A 12,741-nucleotide genomic window follows, 5' to 3' on the forward strand; every position below is an offset into this window, starting at 1 on the left:
CCCTGTAAATCCACTCAAATCCACAGTTTGGCTTAATTATCTCAGTTGACCTTGGCTTCCTGTGCATTTCTCCTCAGCTGTTTGGAGTCAGTTAGCTACTACGAATGATTAAATGGTTCACATTATTGGTAATTATGTGTATCAGAGTGGCATTTTAAAACCCTACCTGATACAACACCCCACTGCAGTTAAGATTTACAAGCAGACAAACACAGGAAAGATGACAGAATTTGGTGGCAAATGACAATCCTGATTTCAAGATCAGACTTTGAATCAAACACCAAAAATCCACCTCTAAACTTCCTGGTTCACAATGTATTAAGCACATCCAACTAGTAAATACTAGTGTAAAATGGCAATACGTGCTCCGGTTCCTTTCTATCATCAGAGTAAGTTGCCAACAGGTTTCTCCTCCAAAAAGAGAAAAATTATTAAAAGTATATCTTTAGTATCCTAAGCCAGTTTACATTGCATTAATTAAATGCAGGCTTAGTCAGTGTGCGAGTGTGCAGTGTGTAAGTTTCCAGAGAGCTAGGAATTCATGCATGAAGGTAAGCAGCTTTGGGACTTTTCTGGTGTTCAATGACAAAGAAAGATGTCACAAGATAAGCTATATTAGGACTCCCAAACAAAAACTGTATGTATGAACAAATCCCTACACCAGAGATCTTGCAATCTAAGTAAACGGTGAGAGAAAAAAAGGCAAGGGAGGAAGAAATGAGGCCACAAAGTGGTGATTGAAGTGACTTTCACCCGGATCAAAAGCAGTTTTGTTCCCTTGGCAAGTGTTTGTCTCCAGTCCTGCTGCCTCCTCTAGACCATACTGCCTCATTTTATTTGTTCTGCTGTTTAACTCCTTGCCTCAAAAAGCAACATGAAAATTCACTACTACAATATGCACTGATGGGCAGCAGTGGGCTCCTGCCTCCTCTCACCCATCAGCTGTAAAATCCTCAATTACATGTTCAGGACTCTCTCAGACACTGACCATTGCTCAGGATCTGAGCTTGAGAAAGCCTGAGAAAATAATTTTGCTCCTCCAAGTAGAGGAAATTCCTCTTCATCCTGTAAAGTTAGTCCCACTTCTCCACACTTATGGGTGGGACTTGTTCATGATTGTGTGACAAGTTTGTGGCAAAGAAGAGACTCGTGCTCAGTCTTCCCACAGCCCATAGCAGCCCCTGAGAACTGCAGCATCTTACCTCTATGATTCCTGCACATCTGCTCTCGCTTATTTGCTGGCTAAGCATAGCACAAAGTTGGGTTACAGCAAAGAAATGAGACCTTTTTATCATCTCCGGAGACAATCATCTGAATGCTTACACAGGATTTCTTTTACCGTTAGCTTTCAAGTTTTGGCTGTCCAATGAAAAGACTCTTAAAATCTAAACCCATTTACTTTTATTTCCAGCACAATTGCTTATGAAATTACTATAGGGTACAAGAGCCTTAAAATTCTCCAGCTACTGAGAACTTATGGATAGCATCTCCAAATGCTGTCAGCAGCCAACAAACATTGCTAGAAAGATCTCCTTAGCATGCATGGATGGATGCATCAAGGGCAGTTGTGTCTGTACAAGAGAAATTCTTCTTGCACTGTGCATTTGGGATTTAAAGTGGGAACTCTGCACAGAGAGAATTAGCATTTACTTCTAAAACAGGAAACTTGCTTTGCATATTTCATTTTGACACAGTCACACTTTTTTTTTTTCCAAATAACAAGCTGAATCCTAAAATCCTAACATAGTTTACAAACAGACAAAGCCCCAATGAGCATACAGTGAAATATGCCTGGCCAAGGGTGAACTAATGCTGACGCTGAATTGTGGTATTCCATGTCAGATTGAGCAACGCATTATTCTGCAAATAGCAGGTGATTTCAAGAAAGTAGTGTTACATGTGAGCAATAACAGAACCCACCCTCCATGCACACACAAACACGTGCAAGAGCAACATGAGTTACCTGTGCACAACAGCTGAGCAGTTTCCTACTCCCTCCCAGCCCAGAGGAGCTGAGTGGCTGCTCTATACCAGCCTGTTCTCTCGTCCCCAGAGAGGTGACCCTGTCCCATCTACCAGGACTCACTTAAGGCACCATCATGCCATTCCTGAAGCTTTCTCAGAGCGCTGCCCAGGATTCTGGGTAAGGATGCAACCTGTGCAAATCTCGATGAAGACACGAGCTCTTGCTGTGAAGAGCTAGTGCCCTTCCAAGGCACACACTTCCTCATGTCAGCTCCCCTGTGCCCTGGGGCACGCTTGGCTCCAGCTAACATTTCCCCTTAGAGAAACATCATTCCATGGTCTGCAGAGTCCCCTGTTTCACAGTGGGGCATTGAGGCATGTTACCTGCGGTCTCCCTGTCCCCTGCCGACAGCTCTCCGTTGATCCCGTTCTCTTTCGTGCAAGCGTATGTCCCCGGCTGCTCATGGCCACCCAGCCCCGGCTCCTCATCCTCTCGGTAGGGAAATCCATTGGCACTTCTGACCAGTCCATCACCTGCGCCGCCCTGTTCCTTAATTTCAGGGGAATGTGGGTGCGAAGAAGCCTCTGTTAGCTGACCCGAAGTCCAGTGCGGTGCCTTGGCTTCTTCTTTCCTATCCTCTGCCATGTTTCCTGGCCTTCACCGCTTGGCCTGTAATGACATTAGCAGGAGAGATCAGCTCCACGGGGGTGATTGTGCCTCTGGCTGGCAGGCAGTGATCAGCTGCAGCACAGGCACCTTACCAGCAGCGCTGCCAGGGAAACTCACATCTGACAGAGGAGAGAGGGTTTAAATGCAGAAGTGTCTCTGCTTGTCTTTCCCAGGTGTGAGCAAACTGCTTTAAAACCAAACCAAACCTCAAGCGGTAAGAATTATGGGTCAGGTCCTCCGTGATTCCCATGTGCCTTGCAATTATTAGCACCAATTTCTTGAGGGCTTCCCTTCTGTTAACCTGATTTTAACTCATTAATTACAGTTAAATGTTGATCCACTTCATGAGAAGTGAATTGGTCATAATAATGCAATGACACCTTCCAGAGGTGACACAGGGAAGAACACTGCAACTGCTAAAAGAAGTGAAGCTGCTATTGCTATTTGCACTGCAGTTGCAAATAGCGAGTGCTCTTTGGGCACAGAACTGCAGGTTGATCTGTCCTCTGCAACATGTGCAATCTGTTGCCACCCATGACAGAAACCACATTTGAGAACATTCACCAAGTTCCTAAACATATGTGCTATTTGACCCTGTTTATACCCCCTCTTACTTGCTGTTTTGTGAACATTCACACTCATTCCCTTTTAGTCCAAAACAGCCTGTGGGGAACAGTTGTTTCCCACACAAGTATTTGCATTCTCTTATGACTATTAGTATTTATTCATAAACAAAACTAATCATTACTTGCTACTTCACATGTATTTCACTCCTCTTAATTAGCTCTCATTTGTCCAAGCCAGGAAAAGAAGCCACTGCACAAGCCATAGGCTTTGGCTATTCCTCACAGAAAAATGTAGCAGTAGCTCTTCAGTAGGAAAACCTAGGAAGACAACACATGGCAATCTGTGTTTTGATGCTAAAATAACCTCAGGGCGAGCGGGGAAGAGAAAGGTTTGACCTCAGCTAGCTACTTCAAAGCGAAAATCAGCAGGCCTTTTCCAAAAGAACATGCCACACCGAACCACCCCACACACACCCCGAAAAGAAAACAGTTGAGCACAGTCAGCCAGCCAGGTATCACAGAGGCTGAGCATTCTAGAAAAGAAAGCACAAAACTGGATGGTGCATATATTCTTCAGACATTTAACATGACCCAAACAAACAAACAAACAAACCAGAAAAAAAAAACCAAAACAACAGTTTCCGCAGAGTCAGGTCAGTTTGCAGAAAACCTGTAAACATGAGAAAAAGCTATTGTTATTTGTCAGATAATCATTCACAATCAATAACCCCATTCTGACCTGATATTATCATTTAATAATAAAGGGTTTTAGAGCCACTTTAAAATTAAAAAATCACGGTGAATCATGAAAATTAGATTTCATTCACCATAAATATGTGACTCAAACTGTAGTTCCACCCCAAAAACTAATTGCATAAAGACTGTAGGAGGAGGTGAAACTTGAAGCCCAGCGTTTCCTCTGAGCTGTAATGAAAACCGTGGGCTGAGCGGTATTCACAAAGCTCGGTGTCAATAAGACATGCCTCAATCCACCACAGAAATAGTAAACACCCTCCAAGGCTTTTTGCCTTCCCCTCCTCCGTTACCCTGATGGGACACTCATCAGTGAGGCATTCGGCATATCCAGCAAAAGCCTTAATGCAAACATCTCATATCACACCAGAAGAGCTTATGGGGTAATTATAGAGAGAACCCAAGCTGGGCAAGGACAATCAGACCATCTCCAACGTACCAAAGAGATAACCCTCTGCCTTTATTGTCTGTTAACAGCATCACACTAGAGAAAGTTTTCTGATCCTTGTCTTTCCACAACATGGGACAAACTTCTCCCTCTCTACAGGAGGAAGTAGCACACATCCAAAGCCACCAACATTTGGGGTCTGAGAACAGAGCCTGTTCTGGGGAAAAAAAAGGAGGCATTCCCATCTACGTCCCCTGAGGAAGCTCAGGAAAAAAAGAAAAAATAAAACCCCAAACCATTACTCAAGGCTTTCCCCATCAATCCGGTGTTCTTCGAACTTGACAGCAAGCCCCAGGAGAGGAGCCCAGAGCCTTAGCAGGGAGCGAGAGGGTTACACAAGACCTGAGCGTGGGGAACGCAGTTCTGAAGATCCCTGGGATGAACGTAACAGCTATTATCCCTCCGCCGCAGTTTGGAAGCTGTTCTGGATCCCTGAAGTGCCCTTCCCCATTCCTGGCAGACGCTCCCTGCTTCACTTGAAGCTCTTGAGGAAGGATATTCACATCCTTACAATGGACTGTGTCACAGAAGTCCTCTGTGAAAGTAACAGAAGTGCTTTTATCTTTAAAAATAAATACAGTGGGCAGGCTTCAATGAGAGCTGTGTGTATCTGGAGGCAGAATTTGGCTCAGTATTTATAATAGATGGTTACAGAGTGAAACATGGATGAATTCATTCTTTACTTTCTGTTATTCATCAAGTGCTCTCAGAGTTTATAATGGTAGCAGAAACACAGTGAGTGAGTCACACAATGCATCTTTGTACTCAGCAATTTAGCAATGCCTATCTGCTGTACAACATGATTCATCCGCAGCTCAGGTTCAAAACCAGAACACACAGGTGTGCTTTTTACCACCAGGTTAGTTGTTTTTCTGTCATGACACTAGCATACCGTGGAATTAAATAAATCAGGTAACTAAAATGTTGACACAGAAATACCAAGAGTGGACAAATATTATGGCAGAATTTAAATAGCATTAGGTACATAAAAAGAAGAAACCTGGAACAGTTTGGACAATCTAGAGAAACACAGTACTTCAGGGAAGCAACAAGTTCCTCTTTCCACTACGATTTCCTTATTCTTTGCATAAACTGCAAGAAAAACTTTCAAAAAATATCAGAGAAGAAGGCACAGCCAGTCCTCCTAAATGTTATGTCAGTTAGTTAAAAATTAACTTGGATATTTATGAGCCTTTTTTCCCTGCCCATTATAGCAGAACCTCAATATCAGAGAATATGCAGCAGCAATCTTCCTAAGACATTCTCACTGTTTTTCTTGTCCATCGGCTGCAGATAGTGGCAGTGAGGGGGTGACTGGGGCAGGTGCTGGACCGCAGCAGCCCTGGGTGAGCAGGAAGCTGCAGCAGGGGTGGCAGAGCTTGCTGGCACCAGCACCCCAGCACAGCCCCTTGCTCTGAAGCCATCCTAGTGACACCACGCCAATACGCCACAGAGCCTCAGCACAGGCTGCTCCAGCTACATGGCATGGGACTGCGGAAACACTCCTCCTTTGTTATGTTCCCCACCCTGAAGCCTGATCAAAGCCAACTGTGCAAACCAGGGCATGGGAGCAGGGGTGGGAAATGCCCCGTCCTTCTAGAGGGATCAAGCAGGTGCAGTTGTGCACCACAGACGACACCAGTGATACTGACCCGCATCTCCTATGGGTCATGCACAGCCCTGCCCAAAAGGCTTTCCTTGTCCAGACTGACATGCAGGATGCTACTGAGACCCTGGACGTCCCCTGTCTGGAGAGATCACACTCCACCAGAAGCTGCCAGCAGCAGCAAAGAGACACTCCACAGACCTTAAATTAATGTCCTTGTAACTCACATGGTGCATTAGGGATGGCATTACGGATCTGAACTGGACATCTTGCCTTCTAAACTAACAACTCATAGCAGAAATGATGTAAAAACAAATTCCCCCATCCTTTTCAGCTTTTTGGCAACTGTACAGAGACAGAAAAGAACAAACCTTGTGGAGAACGTGTGGTTCGACTTTGCAGTTACCTCCTCCTTTCACAGGCACTGTACATGTTATTTAACCCATACGCTCTTTTAGGTGACACTAGCTCCTGCTGCCATGGTTGGGTTGAACCAAGCCTCACTGCTTTGAACTCGACATACAACAAATCACCTACAGTAATACAGCATGAGAGCATGATGTGCAAAACCCAAGATAATGCTGATTTAAACATCCTGTCATGCTAGCTGCCCTTCTATATATTTCATAAGCACATCTTGTGGAATCACCTTAGCATTATATTAACATTGCCTTTGCATGTGAGCAGATGAATTTTCTGTGAATTTCACTTTTTAAGAGAACAGAATTAGACCAATACTGAAGGATTTTGCAAATACCCTGCCTTCTTGCTTCAAACCATGTTTTTACCTGCTCCTGTGTCTTTGAGCCCATTCACAGTGAAATGAGGCTGTTTGATTTCAGAGAAGCTAATTCATTGACTAAGAGAAACAGCCACCTGCATACACAGAGGAAGAGCTACAGTTCCAGTTCAGAGGAGAGAATAACACTGGAGGTTCCTGAAAGGAGACACACCAGACCCCTCTAAAAAGAAAAACAAACCTGGCAGTGGACATGGCCAGCTCCTGATGGAGAGGGGAGGAAAGTGCCCCCTGTATGGCTCCAGGGCCAAATCCTGAATCCCAGAGAGCTGTTCAGCTCAGATGTACCATAGCACTGACTCAGCTACCCTGCTCCCGGGTCAGGAGAAGGTGGGGATCACTGCATCAAGGCAGGCTGGGGTGCAGAGGCACGGCCAGCATGATCTCAGGCACCCAGGGCTTCCAGAACGCCTGAATGAGACTGCCTAAGAGAGAAATTTTTATGAAATATAGGAAATTCAGATAATTTCTTTCAGAGAAAATAAATTTTTGAGGTTAGGTGTTCATAAATTTTTGAAGAGGGCACCAAGAAGTAGAGAAGAATGAAATTGTCTCCAAAACAATGCAATAAATTAAAAAAAATAAAATTCTTCCTTAACAATAAAAAAAGAAAAATAAGGCACAATCTAACTCATACTGGTAAATAACACAACCGAGAAAACCTTTAATTCATGTCCACATACCAGCTGGCCAATTGGGATGATGTGTCTGAATATTAAATATCTGGCACTGTGGATTAAAAGGTCCTAAGGGAATTTGACAGTAAATTTAACTCCCTGACAACTATGTCTAGAAGAGCCAAGGAAAGCAGGTAGGTATCAGGAGGCCAGCATAAAAGCAACAAGAGACAGAAGGTGGGAAACCTGGACTGACAAACGCTAATAAACCTCCTGCCACCATCACAAGGCTCAGCCTGTAGTATGTAGCACCCAAATCCTATCAGTACTATTGTCTTCATGGACTCTCCACATATTTACAGAACAAGAGGGATAATTTTGGATGCCAAGAACACATGGAGAGCTTTGCACCTGCATTTCATTCCTGCATTTCAGTTAACGTGCATCTTCTCTCAAATTAATTTGATTCTTTGTGGGTGTGAGCAGTGTGCTGAATTCACACTGACCAAAAACAACCACCGCAAACAGCATGGATGGGGAGAAAGTCTCGCGACACCTGACAGGGACCACATTAGCTGCCCTCTTACTTAAAATGCTTGGTCATGGTCCAGAAGCCACAAAACAATTAACAAAAGTTATCACTTGATGCTAAATGTCTAAGTGCTGTAATTTTAGTAATATGGTATATATTAGACAGAACGATCCATTCGCTCAATTGGAGCCACTCTACCTCTCAAGCCTAATAAAGAATGAAAACGTTTCTCTGATAACTATAACAAATAGGATTTATTTCTTCCTTGTTCACTGCTTGAGTTATTAGCTGGCAGTTAGAGCTCTCTTTCTAGACAACAGGAGCAAGACCATTTTTCTAAATACTACCTTGTGTCTGTTAAGAATGCAGCAGTGTTCATTGCATACTTGTATTGCTGTTAGGGGATTTTTAAAGGCTTTTTCCTTTCCACACTGAAAACAGTCAATAGTCACATATTCTTTGTAGAAAATCTTTTTGATTGTACATTGGATTACAAAGCAGATGAAAAAGAATGGATGGTGTCTGGACCAGATACTGAACAAAGGAGGCTCACTGTGGAAAGACCAAGAAAATTTACCGCAATCTGCATCCTTGCCAGAGCTGAGAATGAGGGATGGCTGCAGGCTCCGAAGCAGCCGATCAGACCTGCAGCACTGGCACAGCAGAGAACGAGCAGAGCGCCAGAGGAGATGCTGCTCATTCTCTGTGCTTCTCCACTCCTTCCTGCACAGTGTCCTCCCCTGTTTTGGTGCAGAGATTTAAACCCCTCTCAGAGTCTCCCATAGCTGGGCAGCAGCGGGGGCAGGCAGGTGGGAAAGGGGGTGTTTCTCTGGGCTGCTGGAAAGCAGAGTGCAACTTAGCTGACCTGCTGGTGGATGCTCTCCTGCAAGATACCTGGTTGCCCAGCGCACAGGACCCTCGCTTCCATGTGCAGGGACTGCACCAACTTGCTAAACTCCAGAAATCTAAAACTGGGTGCCCTTCTCTCCTGCCATGGTGAAATCATGGTACTAGCAGCTTCTGCCTGCAAAAAAAAAAAAAATCCAACAACAAACCACCAAACGTGTACCATAGAGCTCACTTCTACCTAAAAAGCCAGAAGAATCCCTGCACACCCCTTCCTGCTCCAACACCATCCTTTTCGACAAACTGTTTCTATTCACGATGCTGCATTTTTACACCATTTACCATTCATCAAACACCCTCACACACACCCATCTATCACTAATCATAATTGCTTCCTGCAGAAAGGCGTTTTAGCTGAAGGAGATGGTAACCATAACAACAGCACCATGACAACTGTAAGTGATATCTGAAACAAGAAATAAGCCAAAAACTTATTATCAATAAATTCAGTCCGTGATAAGAATGGCAAAAGCACTAAAGAAGCATGACCAGTCAGTAAAGGTGCCAACACGATGAAACACAAGTCTCTCTGGATTAAATTGCATACAATCCTCCTGCAAATTTTAAGATGAGACACCATGACAGCCTTGACTTCTCCTGATCGGTAAACAGAGAAGGCAGTCCCTGCTCAATCCTACCTGTGATCTCTCCTGCCTCGGGGACCCAGAGGGGCTGAAGGACAGAAGGAATGCTGCCGGGAAGTCAGGATGTTTCCTGGCAGCCAGAAGATTCCCAAACTTCTCAGTTGGGTCTTTTGTTTCCAGGAGACTCATTGAAACGAGCCCTAAACAGGGACGGGATTGCTCCCGGGGGAACACCTCAGAGTCAGACACATTGCATTGATTTTTCCACCAAGCACCATTTCAGATGAGCATCATGAGCCCTCTCTGTGCACTTCAGAGAAAGCATTGCAGTTGGCAAGCTTGTTTGAAACACGAGGCTCCACGGCCACCAGCCAGCAACCATCCAAATGACTGGTGCCAAGGCCCTGACTTACAATCCTGGTAGAGAAAAAGATTCACCAACACTTGTGACAGCATTTGCTTTTTCACCCTCAGTGCAGGAGGCACAAAAACCCCACCATAAACAAACAGCATTAGCTCCAAGGGCTGTGCGCGGATAAAGCTATTTGGGGTGCAATCAGACAGGGAAATGTCCAAAGAAGCAGCTGCACTACGTGGCCCTCTCGAAGCTTTTCAGGGGGAATTCAGCTCACCAGTTTGCCGCACAGGATGGGCACACTGAAGTGGGCTTTGCCCATGAAATGCTTGTCACCCTCTACACAGCTTCCCTCTCCTAACTGCCTTGCTTTTCAAAACACAATAATCCAACTGGAAATGAAAACTTTCTACATTGTACACTTCAGTTCTTTCACAATATGAATAAAAAGATATTATAAAGACTTAGCAAAATAAACGCTTGTCTCAACAACTTAGTCCTTATTTGTACTTTCAGTCTGGTTTTTGCTATCAAATCAATTATAAAATATGTGCCACACTTACTACATTCTAAAAAAGCTAGGAAGAACAGAGGAAACCTTAGTTTAAGATGATTTTAAAGGGAAAAGCAGATTCAGGTATCATCCAGAAAACATCTGCAATAGAAAAACCTTGTTTTCTTCATATTTCCCTCTTAACAGAGTGGTCACTTCAAACCTTGGCAAGACGAGAGTTGAAAATCTCTAGCAACAACACAGCAGAGCTGGAAAACTGGCTACATAAGACAAGGGTGCTCAAAATACTACCTAAGGGGAAAACTCTTCATCATTCAGGAAGAAGTAATATACAGCTTGATATAGTCACCACAGCCTAGGAAAAAAAAAGAAAGTTAGAACTTCTAGAAACACTCACAAATACACCATACTAAAAGCATTGCGGCTGCCAACATTTGACTAGTTTGGCCAGCTGAATTTTGTCAGGAACAAACACTGGCCGGCTAATAAAAATGAACATTAAATGCTTGGTTCCCCTCCCCACTGTAACTTCCATTATAACTTTCAGTGTTTGTAAAAGGCTGTAGTCTGAGAGCCCAAAACCAAAGTTGTCTTGTGCTTATTTATCGCACACGTACAGAAGGCAATGCAGTACAGACTGCCCAGTTTATGATATTCTAATTCTAAGACTCATATTTTTCAAGGCTGTTGTTTGAAGGAGTGGCAGCCAAACTGTGTATTTGCCATGGCTACTGCAAACAGGCTATACAGCCATGTGCTTCCTTTACTCTCAAGTCACGCTACTCAATACTTGTACTTGGATGGGATCTGGCGAAGGTAGCTCACAGAAAGAGTGAAATTTTGCATGATTTTGTTTTCCCCACACTGACCTTGCTAAGACACCTTGATTTGATGATGCATCTTTTCTCTCAAGAGGCTACATGATGGATGACAGCTGAAATTAGGCGGCAAGGAATTAATTAATTATGCTAATACATTACTTGCATAATTTACAGGCGGTACAGGTCTATGCTCTTACCAGCTTCAGTGGAGCTACTCTGTAAACAGGTGAGGCAAACTGGATGAATTAGCAGAGAGATGCTACAAGCTTAACTGCTAAGCAAAAACCCACAACCAAAATCTCACCCAGAATAAGCGCTTGAACTACACTGGTGCTTTCTTTTCCTTCTCCACATACATGAATTACTTTCACATCTTTACTTCTTCCAGTTTCACCAAGATCTCATCAAGAATGACACATTTTCACACGATCTTAACTTTACTCAGTGAGCTTTTGATTAGAAACAAAAAAATGCTGCCTCTACAAATGTGTCTGCATTTTAAAAATTTTTTTAAAGGTCTTACCTTATTTTCAAAACGAATTCCACCCCTGCTACAGTACAATCTTTTAAAATATTCAGATGCTACCTTTGGGAGCATCATCACGTCACCCACTACAAATGGAAAGCTGCATGTCCTGGGATAATTTTTGGCAGATTATTCTTCATAAATACGTGCAGGAGAACCAGCCTACAGCAAAAATCTGGAACTTGGCATTTGCATCACAGTCCAGCTCTCTATGCCCTCTCCTGGGCCATGAACCCCTGAAAAAGGGGTAGTTCGGCAACTCCAAGGGTGGACTTTCACATCCAGCTGCCATCCCAACTTAATTCTGTCCCATTCATATGCTGAAGTAAAGGAATACAGTCAATTATTCCACAACTGGACAAGCAACGCAAAGGTGTTGATGTGAAAATGAAGTATGAAGGTGACAACCTGAAAGGATCTTTAAGGCGATGTGCTGCTCCACTTCGTTTGGGTAAAAATTCTTGCTCATGTGAAAAAAAGTTTCTCTTCAGGTCAAAGGCAGCAGATTATTTTTCTTTTTGCTGAGAGTGCTTTTAGCTTCACTTCATAATACTCAGACACACCAGGCACTCATGCCAGGGACACAGTGGAAGCAGAAGCATCTAATTGTCTAACAGGGGCATTGTTTATTCATGCTGAAAAAGAGCATCAGACAGAAGAAAGCTTGTTCCGAGGTCCCTCTATCCAGACTCACTTAAGCATCTTTGACTCTAAGGTTTCATGCTCACAAGACCTTAGACGCAGGGGCCCAGGAACCCATTACAGCCACCAGAAGCCAATGATTTTAGCTGCAGCACAAAACATATAACTGTAAATAAATAAACAGAAATAAGGAGAGCAAAGACTGGAAAACTGATGGGAAGAGAGGTTATTTGCAAAGTCTGCTTGCTTCTATACTTACAGGAAACTTGGCATGGATTAGCTAGTGACAGATTTCTTTTCCTAGGGAATGTCTGACCAGTGACTATTGTGCTGCAAAACCTTGGTCCTACAGAAGCTGTAGGGTTATTTCAACCCTTTGTACTATTTTCTAACCAACAATGTTATAAACAAAGGACTTCTTTTAACTTAAATATACC

The 12,741-nt window shown here is 43.6% G+C and overlaps 1 protein-coding gene across 3 annotated transcripts in view; it reads right to left on the reverse strand.

Annotated features, from left to right (window-relative positions):
* The window catches only part of MAP2 (microtubule associated protein 2), a 98,508-nt gene that overhangs the window by 66,569 nt on the left and 19,198 nt on the right, over nucleotides 1-12,741 (reverse strand). For all 3 annotated transcript variants that reach the window (XM_065637394.1, XM_065637393.1, XM_065637392.1), the window contains exon 2: nucleotides 2,350-2,635. In XM_065637394.1, coding sequence (XP_065493466.1) covers nucleotides 2,350-2,611 — 262 coding nt within the window. In that variant the 5' untranslated portion in view covers nucleotides 2,612-2,635. The remainder of the gene's footprint in view (nucleotides 1-2,349; nucleotides 2,636-12,741) is intronic.

This window comes from Caloenas nicobarica, chromosome 6 (genome assembly GCF_036013445.1).
Source record: "Caloenas nicobarica isolate bCalNic1 chromosome 6, bCalNic1.hap1, whole genome shotgun sequence".
In the NCBI taxonomy this organism is placed as follows: Eukaryota; Metazoa; Chordata; class Aves; order Columbiformes; family Columbidae; genus Caloenas; species Caloenas nicobarica.